The sequence below is a fragment of the Bombus vancouverensis genome, chromosome 3 (assembly GCF_051014615.1).
Source record: "Bombus vancouverensis nearcticus chromosome 3, iyBomVanc1_principal, whole genome shotgun sequence".
NCBI classification, from domain to species: Eukaryota; Metazoa; Arthropoda; class Insecta; order Hymenoptera; family Apidae; genus Bombus; species Bombus vancouverensis.
The window spans coordinates 11,212,522-11,235,220 of record NC_134913.1 but is presented as its reverse complement, the minus strand read 5'-3'; the positions used below and the strand labels follow the sequence as shown (position 1 = coordinate 11,235,220).

General features: G+C 33.8%; 2 protein-coding genes across 13 annotated transcripts in view; one reads left to right on the top strand and one right to left on the bottom strand.

Moving 5' to 3' along the window:
* LOC117165862 (cytochrome b5 reductase 4) overlaps positions 1 to 15,250 on the bottom strand; it is a 29,366-nt gene extending 14,116 nt beyond the window's left edge. The window contains exons 1-3 of one of the 7 annotated variants that reach the window (XM_076617514.1): positions 15,053 to 15,250; positions 12,555 to 12,889; positions 11,056 to 11,370 (exon numbers count right to left, since the gene is read on the bottom strand). In XM_076617514.1, the coding sequence (XP_076473629.1) occupies positions 11,056 to 11,275 (220 nt within the window). In that variant the 5' untranslated portion in view covers positions 11,276 to 11,370; positions 12,555 to 12,889; positions 15,053 to 15,250. Of the gene's footprint in view, positions 1 to 1,517; positions 1,881 to 2,805; positions 2,887 to 11,055; positions 11,371 to 12,554; positions 12,890 to 12,959; positions 13,911 to 15,052 lie in introns of those variants that run through there. The other 6 variants (XM_076617513.1, XM_033349276.2, XM_076617516.1 and 3 more) reach the window with 6 other exon arrangements.
* Positions 15,251 to 15,412: 162 nt separating this feature from the next.
* LOC117165864 (fatty-acid amide hydrolase 2-A) lies at positions 15,413 to 22,589 on the top strand. 6 transcript variants are annotated; one of them, XM_033349283.2, is made up of 7 exons: positions 15,413 to 15,609; positions 19,306 to 19,512; positions 19,676 to 19,879; positions 19,968 to 20,495; positions 20,567 to 20,956; positions 21,476 to 21,658; positions 21,743 to 22,589. In XM_033349283.2, exons 1-7 carry the CDS (start codon positions 15,565 to 15,567, stop codon positions 21,839 to 21,841), a joined length of 1,656 nt encoding a protein of 551 aa, XP_033205174.1. In that variant the 5' UTR covers positions 15,413 to 15,564; the 3' UTR covers positions 21,842 to 22,589. The 6 variants fall into 6 exon arrangements, with proteins under 6 accessions (XP_033205174.1, XP_033205179.1, XP_033205177.1 ...); XM_033349288.2 differs by having other exon boundaries at positions 19,302 to 19,512; XM_033349286.2 differs by lacking the exon at positions 15,413 to 15,609 and adding an exon at positions 17,087 to 17,316.
* The last annotated feature ends 110 nt before the right edge of the window (positions 22,590 to 22,699 follow it).

Genomic DNA, 22,699 nt, shown 5'->3' with positions numbered 1-22,699 from the left:
GCAAACAAACGTCGACCTATTGTTTCGATATGAGGAAAACGGAAACAGAATAATCGGGAAACTTTGCAGACTCGAATCTGCTTTACAGTGAATACAAAAGGTATTGGCACACCGTTGTACTTATTATAGTATTTACGTAATAGTTAAGTAGGTCTAAGTATATCACATTTCGTACCATCTGATGGCACATTTAATACGATTACAAAAATTTGATACTTTAAAGATGTAAATGTAAGAAGATATAAAGCTTGGTAAAAGAAGAAAGAAAAGGTTCGTTACAGAATAAGGATACGTGCGAATACTTTGTGTAGCTGAAGTATATCAAGTAGCTTGATATTAGTTGGCGCTATACAGCGGATCATCGTGTATTCATATAGAAAATTTGTAGATGGAAAAATGCATAAAATGCATGGAAATGATGGAAAAATATAGGAAATATTAAAGGTATAGTACCCGTTATGTTATTTAATACGTAAAGCAATGTAGCCAGATCACGTGTTTCTAATTATATTCGTAAAAATAGAAATTGACAAAAATATGTGTTATCTGGTTATTAAACTGTCGGTATTTATAAACATTGATATTTGTATGATCGTAATTGGACTGCGGATATTTACGCAAACTCGTATTTTCTGCACTTAATTAAGAGATAATTGGAATCTAGATAGAGAATTATTTTACGTACTAATTAGTATAACCAGAATATACTGTACTCGTATTCTGTACATATTTGTACCGTTAAATCTCTCGTAAGTGCATAAAAGCATAACTAAAGAGGCGCGGATGGAATGTAAATAGAAATTTCTTTCGTTACATGAACGTTGCAGTGAATACGTAATTCTGGATAGGCAACATATTTTTACATATATATACAGGGTGGTTGGTAACTGGTGGTACAAGCGGAAAGGGGGTGATTCTACGCGAAAAAAGAAGTCGAAAATATAGAATAAAAATTTTTTTTTAATTTTTGTTTAATTTTTCTATCGAGACAACGATCTACAGTGAGATCCTTTATAACGTACCGCACGCGTACCGAGCGAAAATTCAAAATCGATTTTCTCGAAAACAAAGCCTCGAACGACAAATTTTTATTCTATATTTTCGACTTCTTTTTTCGCGTAGAATCACCCCCTTTCCGCTTGTACCATCAGTTACCGACCACCCTGTATATGTACAGAGATTTCTAACTAAACATAGATTTCATTGACATATTACATAAATATTATAATAAATATTTCGTTTTGGATCGTTACCACATTTTTACACGTCATTTGTACTTTATATTTTTGGAAATTTAAATTCTCCATGAATATGATTAATTAAAACAGAAGATCTTTCTCCATTCTTCCGAAATCACTGGTGCAAACCGACTTACGAAACAAACGTTGCTTTAGACGTAAGACGTAACATAGCATTAACATGTTAACACAAAGAGACGAAAGAAATTAATCGCAGAGGAAGAATGAATACGTCGTTGATCTTAGCTTCGTTAAGCTTTGTTTTCGTTTAATACATACCCAAGAAACCGCATTACTTATAGGATGGCCTGGATATATCCCAGGAAAAACTGCTGAGACCGGTCCAAACGATCGGTCGTTTTGAGAACCGCGTCGATCGATCCTCTTCTAGACTCGAACAATTCTCGCTTTCAGCGTGATCCTTTGTAATAGGAGTGACGAGCGAGAAATAAGAAAAGCAAACACCCACTGTCTCTGTTATCCAGTTACCAGTTTCTCATGGCAAAAATCTACCATCTACTGTCGAGCTCTGGAGACATATCTCGTTAAAATTCATCTCGTCCATTAGACACTTTACTCGATACCGATATTTTATCGTCGTGCAATTGGAACTGAGAGTATCGAAGGTTTGCGATTTTTCTACTGCGGAACAATAAATTTGTAGTTGATGAAATAAAGTAGGTAATCAGGTTGAAACGAAGCACACAAGCGATGACCAGTGAACTGTGAACTGTGTAGCGGTACTGCGATGTATTGAAGCCTTGAATTAGATTTGGGTTAATCGTAGAGTAGCAGATGGAATAATAAGGTTAAAAAGATTCAGAAGCGCCGATCACTGAACCGTGAACTGTGTAATTTGGTTTCTACGAAATTGCAACCGGCACCACTCGACATCTCAAATTGTTTAGATCGAAGAATAATAAATTGATAAAATAATATAAATCGAGCGATAGAAGATGATTTTATTCAATAGCACATTGAATAAAAATATTCGTACGCGGAAATTCAGTTGTAAACTATGCAATTTTCGCGAGATTGGAATCAAAGGTATTCGAGCTTTTTCATTCGTCGATTCTTAGACCATAGAGTAACGGGTTTGTAAAGTAAAAAAGGTGACACGATAACGCGAGGACCACTCACGGGTCTGATCGAACGCGAAAACTGAACGGCGAACTGCGTAATTTTACGAAATTGAATAACAACGTTGACAAGATTCATAGGTATCGATTAAACGCGGTAACCGGGCCATAAACCAATTTCGTTCTGGCGAAACTGCAACTAAAATTAGTTAACTGAATTTTATTTCCTTCGTAGATTCTTAAGCTGTAGAATAATAGGTCGAATAATAAAAGATCGGAAATATTGACGAGTGTGATCGAACACGACAACTGAACTGTTCATTGTTTAATTTCGTTTCGTGAAATTCAAACACCGAGAATATCCCGAATTTCGAACGCTTCCGGCTTACGGATTATAATTAGCTCGAATGATAACGTGTCGGATAATTAGAAAAGGAAAAAGAAGCAGAAAGAACAGAAGGATTCACAGGTGTCGATCGAACACGAACACTGAACTGTGAACTGTATTTCAAGGAAACGTGATCTCGATGAATACAGCAGGACGAAACGTTGATCCCGCGCTGGTGGACTGAAAGGTACTGCACCGAAACACGCGGACCGATATAGCCCTCGGACAGGTAGATCAATATAGTAGCTACGATGTGCCTAACACGCAGGATCTCAGCAGTGAACGCGTGCTTCTCTGCCCGTGGACATCGTCGGACCTCTCTTCGATAGCTCTATGTCTTTCTACCCTTAGATTTAGGCTTCTACCCTCGCTAATTCTTTCATGACGCTGTATTGGCAATTCTATAGAGAAGCTAGCTGCGACGTGACACAATTTTGCTTGCAGCTTTGGCAATTGCAGAGGCAACTGCTTAACACTAAAACAGAGATACAGTCATACTCTTGCGTATAAGTCGAGATAAGTATTAGGACGTTCGACGATATTTGGTGCAAGTGTTTTAGTGTTCGCCGTTTTTATTTTCTACCTGTTTTATTATAAATGTATATTTAAAATATATTTTAAAAATATATTTAATATATTTCTCACGTTATACGATATCTTGCAATGTGAAATAATAAACGAAGAGCGATGCTCGTTAAAGTTTATCTTTTAAAGCTTTAAATTTCTTACACGAAGTAACGTATATCGACATATTTTTTTTTCTTTGTTCCGTATCTCTTCAATTTTTTCTATGCAAAAAGAAGCTAATAGAACGTAACATTATTGCATAACGCTTGTAGAATTTTTATAATATGCGCATAATTTGTTTCATATAGCGTAACATGCTTTTGAAAATTAAAATATATGAACATGTAATGTAGGCTTTTTTTGAGAACTGCATGAGGCACTTTAGCGGAGATTTTTTCACTTTGCATTCCTCTTTTGTTCGCTCTCGTCACACGATCTTGATTGCATTCTCGTACATAATTTTCTTGCGACGAGATTATGCAAAAAATGCAATCGTCGCTGTTGTGATTTTTTAATGAACGTTGATTAAACAATTTTTTGGTTTTATATGCTTCGGTGAAAAAAATCTTCGAGTTTAATTACCAAACAATACCACATTTCGCATAATACACGTATTAATTGAGATTGAACGCGTACTTTGAATTTAGAGTACAGCGTGGATAATTTGTTTATCTTATTATTATATCATTTTAATTGAAGTGAGAACTGCAGAATGCCGTGAAAAAAATATTCAAAACTTTTTCAAACTCGTGGTTTTCCATGATTGAGTGCTGCGTTAGAAGAATTCATAGTGTACAGAGCGATTTAAGGTTGAGAAGTCCGTGGACGCTTTATATTTAATGAGCCAGAATTTTACTAATTAGAGGAAACTCATTTATGTTGCTGTATACAAGTAGAAAATAATGAAGTTATTGCTCACAATGAGATTTCGTTCCAGGTGCTTTTACTATTATAGAACAACCGTTCAAGATCAACCGTCAAGATCAAAAGATCAACCAAAATAGCAAAATAATATCTAATTTTTGCACAATAATTTTCTATAATTTTCAACGAGATTTAAAATGCTTCTCCATTTAATTGTCACGTAAATGAGAAGATTCATGACACGTCTCCCAACTCGTGGAAGACTCGGTAACACCATTATCGTAGTCATCTTCGTCTGGTATGCGAACCTACTATCTCTCAAAAGAGAGATTGCTCAAGGAAATACGTAATCAGTTGACGTCCGGTGACCAAAGAAAATTCGATCAGCAGAACCATTTCCACTGAAGACATCGAGCTTTGATCAAATGAACCCACAACGACTGATACTTTACGTTCTATGCTCCTCTGTAGAACAACAAGGAAACACCGTATATAAAAATATCCTTTTCGTGGAACTAAAAATTATACGAAGCAAAAGATTATAAGAATCTGCAAGAAATGAAAGAAAATAGTAAAAATCAGAGATTAGAAAATTTTCTTCCTTACAATTTAATACCTGAAATTAAATCTTAAGAGAAATCCTAGATTCTCTTAGATTCGAAGAGGAAACGTACTTGAAGTATTTTCTCGAAATAGGATTTCAAGACATTTTTTCCCAAAATTTGAATATCACACGTATGAGCGGTAAAATTATAAAAGTTAACAGTACAAAATACAATTAAAGCAAAATACAATTAAAATTCGAAATCCCCAACAAGTGTCTAATCATCCCAGAAATTTGTTCACAACAAATACGTCAGAGTGTAAGAATTAGAATATCTCAAAGTTAAAACACAAACACAAGACTCGATACAATGTCAGACCTACTTATCGATCTGTACCAATCAATCGAACGAAGTAACACTGTTTTCATTTTTTATCGCCTTCTATTCATAGTACCAATGACCTAGAAACAAGATTAATCGGCGTTATAGTGATCGGCGATTAATAACGATAAAATCACAAAAGCGTCGGTAGGCTTTGCAAATATTCAGACGTGAATCACAGACGAACCTTCCATCGTGGTCAATATTTGGTCAAACATTGTAAATCAAACACTATAAATAAATAAAGGAGTATCGAACGGTTATTCGTAAATATCGAACGTCTATTTCAATCGTGAAATATGAATAGGTCGACAAAATTTTCCAGATGGAGAAACGTTCGAATGGGATCGTATAAGCACAGTCTTCATTTTCATTTCCTTTGATTCGAGGGAACGTTTATTATAACAAGATTCGTACTATTCATAGATTCAGCGACGAAAAGCAACAGAAATTTCAGTACTCGTGGCAGGTTTAATTTTGTCCTGATAATCCTCATTGACAAGTTTCAGCGAATTTTATCTTTCAGATAAAAGATAGCGAATCGTTCGAAATGTTTTTTTCTCTATTTTTTGGCTTGGCAGATTTAAATGGATGATACAATTGACAAGAAACATGGAAAGATTTTCTCAGCCGAGTGAACTATCGCGTGATTACTTCAAGATAAGGTCGGAGTCGAATAGAATGATTAATAAGTCGATTAAAACGGATAATACAATTAGTAGAAAACATACAAAGATGTATCGATGTTCAATTTATTCTGAAAAGTAGTTGCTTTTATCGCAAATACGTGAAATAAGTTTCTTTTTCCAATATGAACATTTATATTATTGATTTTAATTATATAATTTTTATAAATGGAAACAGAATAAAAAAGGATACTGAACTAATCGTTTATGAGACAACCAAACATCTTATTTGAATAATCACCAGAAAAAAGTTATGGATATTCTTAGCTATATTTTATTTTTTGCTCTTTTCCTTGGTTACGTAAATTTATTCTCATAACTCATCTAGGAAATCGAATAGAATAGTTGCATATATCCTTCTCTTTATTTTCTCCTCTTTTTCTCTCCCTTGGTGATCGTCCAAGAAACATTTATGCAAACAAATTATTTCTTAATAAATCTTTTATCCGAATGTTGGATCACATTGAAGTCGTATTATGAATCGAATGTGCCCGATGAATCATATCGTAGCAATGGAAAGAATCGATTGTGCTAATCTCAGAAGCAGGATTAAGGCTATTTAAACCAATCAAGATGCAATATTACCAATTAAGTGTAATTTTCAAAACGTCTCTCTTCTACGTGTAGAGGGGTCTAAGTCCCACGCTAAGTACTCGTTTGAAGCGTTTAAGTGCACTATATTTTATAGTATTCGAGGCTACACGACGATTACGATATATAAATAGAAGAGGTGTATGTGAATGATGTGCTGTAATAGCTGGGAGCAGAGCTTTTAAGTTCAAGGCTTGTTTTGTTGTACTGAATTATTAAAGTGGAAAGATAATGTAATTCCTGAGATTATATATAGAAACTTATTAAAAGCATATTGGTTACGTAATAGCTCTATCCTAATTGCAAACATTTAAAATAATCTTCTTCCTTAATAGCGTTATTTATATTACCGTGTTTATCCTCATTATTGCATTTCTAAGAAATAAAGTAGAACAGTAATACAAGAACATAATGGATCGATTAAATGCAATAAATTCTCTATCCAGTCTCTAAAACGTATAACACGTTTACAGAGTAATAAGAAGACGGCCCTGACTTTTTAAAATCTTCCACCCCGCTTGATCGCAGCATAAATTAAATTTCTATGTTTGGATAGAAATATTTCTATCAATCAAATTTATCGTTCAAAAATTTCCACAGTCAATTATTTAACTATAAATTCCATTGAGCTTTTAACTTTGTTAAAGCCTTAACCCTTTGCAGTTTCTAATTATTTTTGAAACATATTCAGATAGGTGTAAATAAGAAAACTGATATGATGAGATAATATGAGATAAAGATCTTCAAAAAAATTAGAACATCTTTATTACGATAAAGTATAACAATGGTACATTGCCATATACACGCACGCGAAATTGTAATAAAACTTACGATCATAATACGGTGTCCAGTCACTATGGCAATACGATAACAATGTAATAAGATCATCGTGCATAGACTCAGAATACAGAACCGCAAAGGGTTAATAATAAATTGACAGTATAATAATAAACATCTAATGATAGTTAATGGTGATAAACTTCTAATAAAGAAAAACACGTTAACAACGAATCGAACATTTACACCTCAAATTTACAAGCTCGTACATCTTATTTCCTCAAAAAAAGAAAAAAAGGAAATCTATAACAGAAATTATACTTTTATATAGTTTGATAGTTTACGACAGCAAAAAGATATAATTGATTATAAACTTTTACTTTAATTAGAGATCCGAGTACCGATAAATAATTGCTACAAAAAGATAGTCTAATTTCAGTGCAACAGCATACTAATAGAACGTAATAATACAATGATAAGCAACTAATTGTACGACGAAATTAAAAGAACTAAGAACAAAATGCAAGATATATAGAAAATAAAATAATATACAAAGAAAAATATATTAAATATCCAACACAGAATACTCGTCGTTTCATCTCTAATTAAGTAAAACGAGATTCTATTTCAGTATCTCGAGGTAATTGCGTTCACAAGAAATAAATTTGCATAAAAATTCGCGGTCAATCTATGACACTATAAATAGTCAATAAACACACCAGTCGTTCGTAATTTCGATCCAGCACCGATTCTCACTATCGGGACAGGACAGGGGACAGAATTTATGCCGAGTGGCCCTGCCCAACCCTATCCTGACCCAATAATGTAAATCGGGAACGATCCTTTTTGCGGTCACAAAAATCCTTTGCACAGGCGAAAACGACAGTTGCAGGTCCCACGATGAATTCTTCTTGCGATTTCAAACTCGAGTAGGGCCGATTCTCACTATCGGGACAGGACAGGGGACAAAATATACCCGCCAAACGGCCCTGCCCTGCCCTATCCTGACCCAATAATGCGAACCGGGCATGATCCTATTGAATAATCGACTGCTGAGGCATATGGAGATATCCAATCGATTGACAATGGCATTTGGCTACCCAGAATCAATTTTAAAGATGTATCGATTTAAATATGCATTGTATTGCCATCCCTATCTCCTTATACAGTAGGATTCCATTCATCCGAAGTCTTCAGAAGAGAACTGCTCAATAAACTGTTCGTATAATTGGAATATATATGAATTTTATTTTCTTTTCATTGTCTAACTATCATTTAATATAATTGTAGTTCACTATCTTTCTCTTTTAGTTATCATTTTTCATTTATGTAATACGAGTTCATCAATTCTCTCTACTGTTATTATTCATTATATTGATTGAAGTAGCAATAGTATAGTGATAGTAATAGCAATGGTAATAGTCTAAGTAGTAAGAGTTAAGAAAGAGAATTTATTATCAGCTTGCAGAAATTTAATAGGAGAAAGGAAAGTGAGATTTAATAAAAGAATTTATTTACAGATGAGCGAATTTTTCATTTATGTAATACGAGTTGATCAATTCTCTCCACTATTATTATTCATTATATTGATTGAAGTAGCAATAGTATAGTGATAGTAATAGCAATGGTAATGATCTAAGTAGTAAGAGTTAAGGAAGAGAATTTATTATCAGCTTGCAGAAATTTAATAGGAGAAAGGAAAGTGAGATTTAATAAAAGAATTTATTTACAGATGAGCGAATTTTTCATTTATGTAATACGAGTTCATCAATTCTCTCCACTGTTATTATTCATTATATTGATTGAAGTAGCAATAGTATAGTGATAGTAATAGCAATGGTAATAGTCTAAGTAGTAAGAGTTAAGGAAGAGAATTTATTATCAGCTTGCAAAAATTTAATAGGAGAAAGGAAAGTGAGATTTAATAAAAGAATTTATTTACAGATGAGCGAATTTAATCGGCAAGAGTTGTGTGAATGAAAAATGAAGTATTAAACGTTAGTGTTTAATAAATGGAGTTACGGATAAATAGAGAAATAAAGTTTTCTTCTATCTACCAACGTATAGAGAAGTCATATTTCAAGCTTTAGAAACAAATGTGCCCCAGGTATATATTTATTATATATTAATTTCCAATTTGTTTTTTAAACTTTGATGAAATAGAGTTTCAAATTGAAGCTAACGATACTTAATTTTGAGGATAGATCACGGCTGTGAGTTCGAATCCTATTAAACGGATTACACTCGTCAGTGAAATTGCACTAACTAGCAGGTTTACCGTTATGCTATGGATTTCTAATAAATAAAATAAAATATTAGAAAAAACGTATTTCTAACAAACGAAACTAACTAATTTCTCCAACTACAAAAGTTTCAATTCTAAGAGAGTTATCAATTTTTAAGACGAACAAAATTCTAAAACATATCCATAAAACATATCAATAAAGCGTATCATTGTTTACATCAAAATGATATCTTGTTACAAACGAAAGTATAGTCATATTTAATAACAACTATAGTCAGATGTTTGAAGAAAATATAGTATTATATTATCGTTCATGATTTATAGTTTGTATTATTTAGAAGTTGGAATTCATAATTTAGGATTTGTAATTTAAAATTCATGTATCAATCACCATAAATTACTTGGATATTATTTGCAAAAAGTTCTGGCTTTATATAATACGAATTTTGTTTGTGAGATGTAGATGCTGTTGCGCAATGTCTATGGGTCAAGCGATGTCATCAAAGCGGAAATTCATAAAGCGTGATCAAAGTTTGCTTAACGAAAGGGGTTTAAATTATATTTGGCGGTAATTAATCAATGTTTCAATTTGTTGAAGTGTCTGACGCGTCCCGGATAATGTCGAACGCCTGGAAACGTTTGGAGTTTGACGAAGTTGCGGGACAATTTGCGGAACCTCGGATCGATTCATGCCCGTTTCGAAATTAAATCGCAAGCGTGGCTTAAAAGAGAGCAGAATGGTGCAACGATGATCAGCGATGATGGATTTCTTCTAACGAGAACAAAGCACGGAAAACTTTTAACTGTTTGCAGGAGTAAAACAATCTTCGTTTGAAATTTTTCCCAATATTTTTGTACCAATATTAGAAGAAGATATAACAGATTTCAACTTTATATCGAAACACGTTTCATTTCCATTATAATTACTATTACTAAAGAAAAGATATTGAAACTTGCTAAAAATAAATTGGGAACAAAAGAACAAATCTCTCTCTCTTTCTCTCTCTCTCTCTGCATCAAGCACTCAAGAATTTAGATTCCATCAATTTCACGAGATAATAAGGAAGTAATTAACTGCATAAAGGTCCCATTAAGTAAAGCAGAATATTATTTTGTTAAGATACAAGATTGTAGTATTAAAATGGCAGACACATTGCACAGGCTCGCTACATAAATCAAAGCCATGAAAAGGAGTTTCTATGATATAAAAAAAGAATGTGCTTCAATTTCTTCAAACTTCATGAAATTATAGGATTGAAGCCAAGTGAAAGAAGATACAGCAACGAAGGAGAATAGCAAGCAAATACAATATTACAATAGTCTTTACAATATTAAAAAGCAGATTTATCCAGTTTAAGAATCACATGATAATAATAAGAATAAAAAACCAGACTGCAAAAGGAAATGTTGCATTAACAAAATGCAGATCCAATTCAATCGTTTAAGAAAGGAATTCAATGATGTAAATGAATTAAAAGCAAATTCTAAATGATAAAATAAATTACATTAACACTATAATGATAACACTTCATGAGTTAATTACTTACGTTTGTTGAGCCATTCTATACAATAGATTTTTAACTAAAGTAAAATAAAATAGGACAAAATAAAATAGCACGCCCATCCAAGTATAAGCAAACAGTTAAAAGTCAAGCTCAAAAGACTATTTCTTCATAATCAACGTATCAGCTCACCCGTAGCCGAGCCAGATGACGATGATTCCGTTTGGTTAACCATCTTCGCTCCCTGCAGTTGCTTCATTTGACCAACACCACTAGGTAACAATGCAGGGTTGTTCGCCATAGAATTTGTCGATGACGAGGGCTTCACGTCGATCTCCTCCATCTTCTGTCGAATATCCTTCGTTTCTGTATCATCTGATTTTCCTTGATTCTTGCTTAGACTCTTCTTCATACTGATCTCTTGGTTATTTGTATTCTTGTTTGAAGAAACAAGTTTGTAGTTTATATCCTCTCCAGCATGGACTGTGTCATAGTATAACGTCGAATCTAAAGAAACAGAGGAAGAAACTGATACAGTGGTTGGCTCGTGTTTGAGGAATGATCTGCTATGAATGGAAGGTGAAGGTGAAGGTTTCTTTTATTAAAGCCGGTTCTACTGGGTTTAATACGATTATTGGATTTCATGCGTTTGTACTGAATGTTTATGTTATGAAGTGATAATTCCTACCGCATTTGTTACATTGCATTTATGCGCCCATTACATTAAAGAATGCAAGAATATAAAAAATAAAGTGACGTACTGTTTAAGAGACGAAAGAAATTTCTATTTAGATTCGATTTTTGCATGAAAACTGAAATTTATTGATGAGATATTTTATCAAACGTCGAAAACAGTCGTAAAATACTGCTCGCTGACTCAGAACTAATTAATAACAAAAATTACTTTTATATTCATCAACTTCTTCAGAATATAAAATTAATTTCGTGTAACTTCATAGTTAAAAATCAAGCGTAATTAAATCAGCTGTATCAGTCAAATAATTAAAACCAATTACTTTTTTTTTAAAAACAAAAAGATAAAGCATCGTATGAAAAAAGGTGTATTCTATGCCTTTAAACTATAAAAAATAATTGTAAAAATCGTTGCACGCAGAAGAAATAATTGTACACGTGAAATTGGTAGTGACATAATGCAAAATCATCCAGATGTTCGTGCGTACAGAAACGTTCAAAATAGAAGGTAACAATGTTGTTTGATGGTAGCACTTTGACTGCCGGAAGTTTCTTCCCGTGTACGGAATCGCTGGACAAATAGAGTTTTGTCACGCTCGCTTAAATTTATCGCGACATTACCTAGCTCGGATGGTATCGTAAAGAGATAATCGTCAGACAAATGTAAAGAGAAATGTAGAAGAATATCTGTGTTGCTTTCTCCTCGCTTTTCACGAATTACAGAAACTGACGATCTTTGACAAATTTTCATCGAAGACTATTTCATTTTCATCAAAATAAATGTCGAAGAAGAGTCAGGAACAGGGTTGTGGGCGTTTGATAGACCTCCCTTGGAGTTGGCCATCGTTGTGTTATAACGAAGATACGACCTGATGCTACGAGTATGGACACTACCGATTCGACAATCAACAGCGGTGGTTGGGCACTTGCGATGTTAGTGACGTTGGTCTTAGCTTCGATGACGAATCCACGGTCAACGGGATGAAAGATATACTTACTCTAACTCAAACTCACTGATCGTCAGGTGCTGCTCCCTTCGTCGGTGGGATCTCAAGAAAGAACGAATTTTCGTCCCAATGATGCCACAGAGGAAAACTATGATGGGGTGTGTCTAAGGACACGAGATCATCGGATTCGTCGAGTATAGCCCTCGTTCCGAAAGTAAGGGAAATTGACGTCGCTGTCAATTGGTCAATTTGGAACAAAGATTGTCTGTCCGTTTGGAAAATCTTAATTGCCGGAAAAATCCAGGTTTTATAGCGGGTCCTCGGGCTAACTGGACTTGTGCTGTGTACGTGCCTCAACATCAGATATTCATTGTCCGATGGAACCGCTGGAATGTTTTACTGTCAAGTACCTCTATTGGTATTTCTTTTAACGAGGGTCATACTATAACTCCACACCTTTGTTAGGCGAAGCGCCGGTCCCGTTGACCGCGGCTACGTTCGGCGACTGATGGTCGCCTTGAGCCCAAGTTTATTATCACAAATCGCAAACAAGTACAATTGGGCAGAATGAGGGCAAATTGTTTAATTACGACTGTAAACTTTGATTACAATTTTACGGATTTTCCCGAAGTTCCAGAGGGAAGGCTCCGGTGTCCTTTCATCTCCGACATAAATATATACACACATACATATAGAGGTAAACATCTGTTTTAATTATTTCATAAATTATCTTCTATTTCTGGACACGGTATAGGAGTATACAGACGGAAAAAAAAAGATAAAATCTAAAGAGAATCTCGAAATTAATTTAGCTTGAAATTACCTCCTTGTAGCGCATTTGTAAAAATTATAAAATGAAATAGAAACGTTTGAGATATGGAAGCGAGAGAAGTTGTAGACATTTTTATAATTGGGAATTTAATAGGAACAAGAAGCTTGTCATCGAGAAATTAAAGTTCGAAATTACAGCCTTATTGCGTATTGTTAAAAATTCGAAGAAAAGAGAGGAAAGTCGGTGATATTGAAAAAAAAAGAGTTCAAAAATTCTTTGATTTGGAAATGTACAATAATACGAATAAAGGACGTGTCACCGAGAAATTAAAATAGGTTTCGGGAGTGCGAACAAAGCACAATACAACGTTGGAATCGGTTCAGTAAACCGATAAACGAAATATATAGCGCGCTATTAAATAAGCCTGTCAGTAAACATAGAATACGAAAAGATATACGATGACACAAGGTTAAAGACTCAGCACGGCATTTAAATTAAATAGGTATATAGTTGAAGGTAAAGAAGACAGGAAACTTCGTCGTAATATTCATAATCTATATATAGCGAATAGTAACTAGAAAAACAAAACAATTAGTCTTGAGACGAAGCAATGAAATGTTGTTTTGTCTAGAGATAAAACATGTGTTAGAATACTAAACAGACTACTAAACGCTGGAGAACTAAACTGTATGAAAATATTAAATAGATTAAAAGCTTAAGAAGAAGTTATTATGATTTATAAAAAAGATACATTATCATAATGGTATGAAAAATTCAATTTCTTCAAGCATGACACACAAAGATAATAATCATAACGTTTCAACACAGAATCCAATAATGTGGATTGATTGAAAAAAATGATGTATAAAATATTTTAACGCAACGTTGAGTCTTAATTGCGTAAATCAATGGATGAAAAATCATTTGGATATTATAAACAATTAAGGAAAGGAATATTTACTTTGTATTAATTAGATATTAATGTAAAAAAAATATGGAATAGAATATTTGCCCTTGTAATCGATGTAAAATAATTTATATTAAACACAATATTAGAAAGCAATATTAGAAAAGTTTACGTTACACGTGTCTGCTTTACTAGGAAATTATTAACTACTTAATCACTTGGCAGTGTAAAAATGTTGCCCTTTTTACAATTTAATTAATAACCTTCAAGTTTTACATATGTATAACAAGATACTTCAAATATGCATTGCTTAGTATTAAAAAACACGTGAAACATCCATTTCGAATTATACTATTCTTTTTATAAATATTAAGCTTTTATTGGATAATTACATTCTGATCCTAATAAATAGTTCACTATTAGAGTTAGTTTTCACAAATACCTCAAAATTGATCTGACAAACTAACAATATAAAAACATTGACAATAAAAGAAAAATCGATGAAAAATACATAAAAGAAACATATGGTGCTTTATTTCGCGATCATGAAAATGAACGTACTTTATCAAAACTAATACACAAAGCTGGCGTGGGTAGAGTTTGAATCACTCTATGTGGAAATATTAATAAAGCTAATCGGTAATCAAACTGAATCGCGTGGGTGGGAGTAAAAGACGAGACGTAGAAACGCAACGGCGACACCCAAATCGTGTTTCGACTTCGAAACTATCTTCGAAATATTCCAACGAATTGTTCAACGTGTTTTAACAATTTCGATCAAAGGAAGAATGGAAAAGATAGATACGCGTAGACGGTGGACGTTTTCGTGAGATAATACCGCGGCGCTTAGCCGCGCGGTCTTGAGCTAACCTCAAAAAGGTGATCGACGATCGTGAGCCGCATGTCACGACAGAAGACGTAGGTGTCCAGTCTTCGCTGCACTATACCGCTACGTCGTTAACTTAGTAGGAGACGTGGCCAATAATAAAATCACCAAGGATAATGAGAGTTCTTTGTCGAGTGATAAGGAAGCAAGTGGACACAAAGTGACATTCACCCTTCGTACACATATACTCACGCGCGCGCACATTGACGCCATGCCCTCTTCCCCACTCCTTCTTACTCGTTAATGGCGTGCGATCGAGCTGCCATCTGGTGGCTTCTCATGAATTAATGCTCCGAAATTTTCGGAATACAGTAGTGCCACGTTAACTGACCTGTATTGTACTTCAATAACTGACCATCGATATCCCCACCAGTTATTGCAGCTGGTTTCGTCGAACGATTCGAATTTTCTGCTGCATGCATACGTTTGAAACTATTTGAAGTATTTCTGGAGCACGTTACTACATATATACCAGAGTCCCTTTCAGGATCGTGACATGTCAAAGTGGAGACGCCTCTTCGTGTGTTTTAATAATATACAGGTTAATATAGGTTAAATTTTTATGAACACATTGTTAACGGTATACTGTGAAATAAATTTTAGTTTTCGCATAGTTTTAGAAAATATGTCAATGTTTATGAAATGAAAAATTCATTCGATTAACATCTCCTATTTTTAAAATTTCGATTCACGTCTCCCGTCAACAATGTGTTAATACGGCAATTATATTTAAGTGGGAGTTAAGAGGGATTTTATACATCGTAAAGATTGTAAGTATAACGACAATTTTCAAATAAGTTTTATAGTCTAAAATTTGAAGTGTTTCTATAAAATCTATACGGTTCTGGGCGCGGCTGGATACAGCTCCTTAATTGTACTACATTGTTTCTACCTAGTACATGTATATCAAGTAAGTAAACAAATGTCTTTGGTATCCGTATCTGTTTTCATAACCAACAGAGAAGGTTTCTCGGAATTTTTAAGAAATGCACCTGTCTCGGTAACTAGCCACATTATATCCCGACTCCGGTCCTTTAACGAAGCTAGACTGTGTACACTGAACATATTTTTATTGAAATTTTAGAATGAAAGATACAGAAATGAATGAAGAAAATCAAAAATAGAGAATAAATGAACAGATAAAATGAGAGAAATATCGCATAAGATAGTTGTAACTAACATTTAGTGTAACGTGTAACTAAATATGTATCTTTGCAATTTGTATTGAAAATGTATACGTACATGTTTAAAACTAAAACTAAAACGTTTAAAACCGCATGGTAAAAATCAAGCACAAATAAACATTTAAAATCGCCTATCGGTGTAAAATTAACGGCGTCAATTACAGACGTCTTATTAATCCAGTAAATAGAGAGCATTAAAACAACTTACATAAGGATAACGAAGACGTATTACATAAAATGGACAAGAACATTGTCAACTTAATATATCTCTATATATATAATTAGTATTCGATCTTATTGTCATATAAATACTTTTTTGATAAATTTATATAATAAATCTAATACACATATGAATCTAGATAAGATAGTATATTCTTTTAGCATGATATAATAACATTAGATTTTTTAATACTGTAATCGTAATCTATAATGGAACATACTGAAAGGTTATCAAATTGATAATAAAAACATCCTATCGACTAATAAAATCTGTCTATAGAAATTGCGATACAATATAAAATAGTGAAATTTCCACGGAAGTTGTAACGTTATATAGAATTAGTTTAACATTATAATATAATTGACGATTTGTCATAATTCTAGACTTGCGATACGAAATGCTGAAATGTTACTAAATCAATAATACAAAAATTCGGGTTTTGAGGGGCTATTGAAACGTAATATCAACACAGAGCGTATCTCGCGAAGTTATGAACATCATATCGTAACAGTAATCTATCCATCGCTGCCTGGCAGCCATCTTACAAGTGTATCCCCGACCCGTTAAATATTTCTCCGATGCATAAAAGTAAGTCCCAGGCCGGCAAGCAACTATAGCGTTTGCGCGGATCTCGTATAATCAGAACCGGTGAAGGTATAAGTGGTGTCAGTCGACTACGAGCGTTGGGGAAAGCGACGTCATACGAGACGCGGTATTGCACTGTCGATAAGTCGTGACTTAAATCAGCTTAATTTTCGTAAAGTGTCATATGATACTGAATTACACATTAATATACAACGAGTAATTCCAGCTGACTCGTCAAATAAAGTATAATAGCAGAATAGTAAGTAAACGTATCAATTAGCCGCGTACATTCTATAGCCCAACTATTAATCATCAATTTATACGTTGAAATAGCGAAACAGTTTCCTACAGTCGATCTCACGCGAGCCTTCGTAACTTTCGTCGAGTACGTGCAACGAAAAAATCTATTTAATAAAATTCATAAACGAGATATGCGGAAGTCAAACTGATCGACTCCCATCGAAGGTAAAATCATTTTGTATTTCTGAAAACATCGAACAAATTATAAATTGTATATTCTAGTACTAAAACGAAGAATTTTTCAGAAAGCGCGGTCGATCAATTTGACTTCTAAGTCACAGAAATAATCTATCGCTGGAACGCTCGCAGAGACTCAACCACCGTTACGCGAGTAACTTCGTGACTATGCTCGGCTAGCCTATTACAAACGAACCCATTTGACGAATCATTCTGATTGATAACACCTCTAAAAGTCAGTTTTCACATATTGCTTGTTAACGGAATGGAAGCGGAATTGCGCTTACGGCATGCGAACGACTTCAAGAAGAAGTTTCGATGGAAAACGCTTAAACGTAGCCAACCGGCCTGAAATGCGGCGCGAGTTGATTTCCGGCCCGACGGATACTGTCAAACTCTGATGGCTTGGTAGCTGAGTAGCCTTGATGCGTAACACCTCAATTACATCATTATCGAGTCTGTCAGCGCGCTAAAATTATTGCGTCGCCGGCATTCGTTCACTTTCAACGAATTTGTTCAAATGTGCGTAGCGTACTCGCGTAGATACGTTTAGTGTTCGTCCCTTAAGGCGTCCGTGTACGCCCGATTAATCGATAAACTGACCGGCGTTTCCCATAAAAGCGGCAAGCTGACACAGTGAGATAATTGCACAAGGTCAGTCCATTAATCAACATTGACATAATGGTACATAAACACAGAGAAAGATAACGATCCTGGTATTTAGACTGACAACGTGATTCTTATCAGAAGGGATAATAATAAAATAATCCTTGCTACACGATTCAAGCCAAATTGTCTAAAGCCTTCTTTGATCACTCTGACGGATTGAAATGAATTAATTGTACATATACGCAATTATAAGTTGTCCCGCCCTGTATTAAATTACACGCTGTTGAAGCATTATTAACGCGACGCTACGATCTCTTTCAATGACCATTAAACGACGTAATGATAGCGACGTTTATATAATTTATAATAATTTGCTCGATGTTTCTTATGTGAAATATGATAAAGAAAACGTGTGATGGACTAGTAGCGATTGTGCTAAAAGTCGTTCAATCGTTTTCTTTTCTCCTTGAATTCTTCGGAAGTTTCGTGTAATATCGTGTAAAGATATTTTAACAAAACAACTTTTTATTGCCTCGAAGCAAGGACATTTGGTGTTGCAATTTCCGATCGTAAAATATTTCCATCAGTATTTGCAGTATGATTTTATTGAGAATGTCTGTTTCTTATTTAAATGTTCTTTTTATCTTCTCTTCTCTATGTCTGTTTATGCAAATATTCAAACAGGCCAGTTAGCGCAAAAATAACGTAATTCTCAAAAATAAGCATGTAACATAGAACGATATAAGCAAAAGATGAAAATGGAATCTGTTGTTCTCGAAATGATATAATTTTTAAATTTAGAGTTTTCGTCTGCAAAAATAGATAAAGTATTCTAGCATGTTCTTTCATATTTAATGTGATTTAATTATAAATAATTATACATAATCATATGAATGGTGCGATATAAATATTTAATAGTTTTCACTATTTAATAGTTCTCTGTAATATTTATTGTAATTTTTATTTGCCATTATAATTTTTTCTCTGCGTAATCGCAGAATTAATCTGATAACTTGTAACAAATTACATGATCTTTTATATTTATCTTCTGTTATCTATTACGTTTTACGAGCTTCACTCGCAATTAAATAAAGTAATATTTTTATTTTTTATAGTATAACGATAGTAATTGACATAAAGTATTTACGTTTTTCCTAGATAGATGTCAACTAAACACAAAGATCAGGGAAAAATGCAGCCTAAAGGACAAATATTGAATGCAATTCATCGACTAATTGAATTCATTGGCAAATGGATATATACCTTCGTTGCATTCTTGAAGGGTCCTGCAGAGTCTCAACCTCCTATAAAGGATCTAACGCTTTTACACAGTGCAACTACTTTAGCATTAAAAATTCGAAATAAACAGGTAAATTCATTGTGTTCTTCCAATCCAAATCAAATCTGCTTGCAAATGACTGTAAGATAAGTTCTAGACACTTGTAAAATAATAAATTAAAATGATCGCAATCTCTGTTTATTTATTAATAAGTCTTTATATACAAATTACAAATGAGCACATATGATTACAGTTAACTTCACAAGAAGTGGTACAATCATACATAGATAGGATAAAAGAAATTCAACCAATATTAAATTGTGTAGTGGAAGATCGCTTTGAGGACGCCCTCAAAGAAGCAAAACTGTGTGATGATCTTTTGAAATCTGAGAATGCTCCATCTCCTCAAGTATTAGCTGAAGAAAAACCCTTCTTTGGAGTGCCTTTCACAACAAAGGTAAATCTTACTTCATGAAGTATGCAATGGACATCTTACGATGGTTTTATATGTATATTAAGACAAATGTAAATTTTTTTTATTACAGGACTGTATTGCAATTGCTGGAATGAAACAGACAGCTGGTTTAACCCTTCGTAAGAACGTTGTTTCTGAACATGACGCAGAAGTGGTTAGGTTAATGAGGGCTGCTGGAGCCATCCCTCTGGCTACAACGAACGTGTCAGAATTAGCCATGTGGTGGGAAACTTCTAACTGTTTATATGGAACTACAAAAAACCCTTATAATACGAGACATATTGTCGGAGGTTCCTCCGGTGGTGAAGGTTGTATACAAGCTGCAGCTGGTTCGCCACTAGGAATAGGATCAGATATTGGTGGTTCTATTCGTATACCGAGCTACTTCAATGGACTTTTCGGGCACAAACCTTCTACTGGAATAGTTTCGAACGATGGCCAATACCCGAGTGCACAAAGCGAAGACCAAAACAGATTGCTATCTATTGGCCCTATGTGCAGATACGCACAAGATTTACTGCCTACTTTGAAGATTCTTGCGGACAAGAACGCAGATATGTTGCATTTGAACGAAAAAGTAGACATTTCGAAGCTTAAGGTACGGATAGAATATTTATATTATAATCATTGGTCGTATGTAGTATGTGATAAGTATTTATTTCAATTTAGTTTTATTATATGGAAGACGACGGTGGTCAATACTTCACGTCTCCAGTTGAGTCAGAGATAAGAGAAGCCATGAGAAAGGTAGTTCAATATCTAGAGAAAGCTCATAAAATTAAAGCGACTAAGATCCACATAAAAAAAATGAAAAAAAGCATCGCTCTTTGGATGGCCAATATGAGTTGTAAAGACGAAAAAGATTTTACGTATGAATTGTCGAACAGAGTGGGTCATATAAATTTATGGTGGGAATTTTTGAAATGGACACTGTTCCTGAGTAATCATACATTGATAGCTCTTCTTACTGCCACGTTTGAAAGATTTGCCGTGAAGCATGGAAGCGATAAACACACGAAATTCATACAAGAAAGTAAAGAACTTTATCGAGAATTTCAGGTATGATCTCGTAATGAATTATTGATATTTATGAATTATATCAATGATCTCTTATCTTTTATAAACTACTGATGCAATATGATGTACATTCACAAGTGCCTGTAATGTAACTCATCAGGATTGGAATTGGCTCCTACCTTCTTCGTCTTCCTTTCTTACTATTGCGTTACGGAACAATACTATTTATTAAAATGGACGTGATTTCTTTCTCGAGTATTTCGTGCGAACTGGTCAGACTATACTAGTTTGTCTTTCACGGTATCACGAGTTATTTCTAATAAGTAGAAGAAAGATATTGCTCTGCATGCAGAATGAAATTTTTTCCATCCAATTATTAAAGATCTCTATTATTTTTGTAAATATCTTTTCATCTTGTAGTTGTATTCACGCGACGAGAAAACGACTGACTAAAGTTGAAGCATGTATCCAGAAATATCCGAACTTTTATCTTTTTCCTAAATCAATACCATTACTATGCTTATTGTTAATATTTATTTCTAATCAATTTTCTTCGAATAGGATATTTTAGGTGAAGACGGTGTGTTCCTATACCCAACGCATCCAACTGCGGCACCAATGCACTACGAACCGTTGATTAAACCATTCAATTTTTCATACACTGGAATTATTAATGTTTTGGGCTTACCTGCTACTGCGTGTCCTTTAGGTTTGAACAAACAAGGACTTCCTATTGGTATACAGGTATAAGCTCTGGACTATTAGTATTAATGAAACTAGAATGGTAAAATAAGAATTTTAGTATCATATGTAAATTGTATCTTACAGGTTGTTAGTGGCCTACATCAAGATCGTTTAACCATAGCCGTTTGTGAAGAACTAGAACGGGGTTTTGGAGGTTGGGTACCTCCAACTATTGTAGCTTGATACGATACGTGTCGCTTAGACAATAATCCTGTGCGTAATACGATGCATAAAGTTTCTTTTTACCATGCCCTGTCATCATCATTTTTCGAGAACTAACTTACACCTGATTAATCGATACCAGCCAATTACTAAGGTAAAGTACAAACATTTATCCAAAACGCAGATCTTTCAAATACTTCGAAAAAAACTGAGAAAGGACTGAGAAGGAACTGAGACGAAGCTGAGAATTCTTACGAGTATACATAATATAATAAATACTGAATTTTTTTTTATCGGTTTGTGTAGCCGATTATAAACTAAGTCTCGCCGAATACGCAAAATTGTGCGTAATAAATATATACTATATGAATATATGAGATGTGCGTATATTTATATTTATAAATTGATGTTAAAAAATTCATTTTTCTAACAAAAATCATGTTGAAGGAAGTAATAACATTTGTATATAAGTAAACTACTACACTGTATTTGATTACCGTTTTTATATACCTCATCATAGATCTCTATATAGGGTTTTCTATTTTCATACAAATTGACAGAAAGAGAGAGAGAGAGAAAGGGAGGGAGAGAATGTGTGGATGGACGATATAGAGAAAAAAACCAATTACATGGTAGTAGGATGCTTTTGATAATGATGTGATAAAGTATTAAAGTTTTATGTTTATAATGTGTATTGATGTTAATATATCGTATACATACATATATATTTTATATACTAAAGAAATAAATTTTTATTTCTTCCCCATTATTCTATCACAACTTTTCTTTTACCAATGTGAACCAATGTGAAAAATGAACATTTCTTAATCTATAATTTTGTTGATTTACTTTATGATGAAAATTGTAAATATTTTTCAA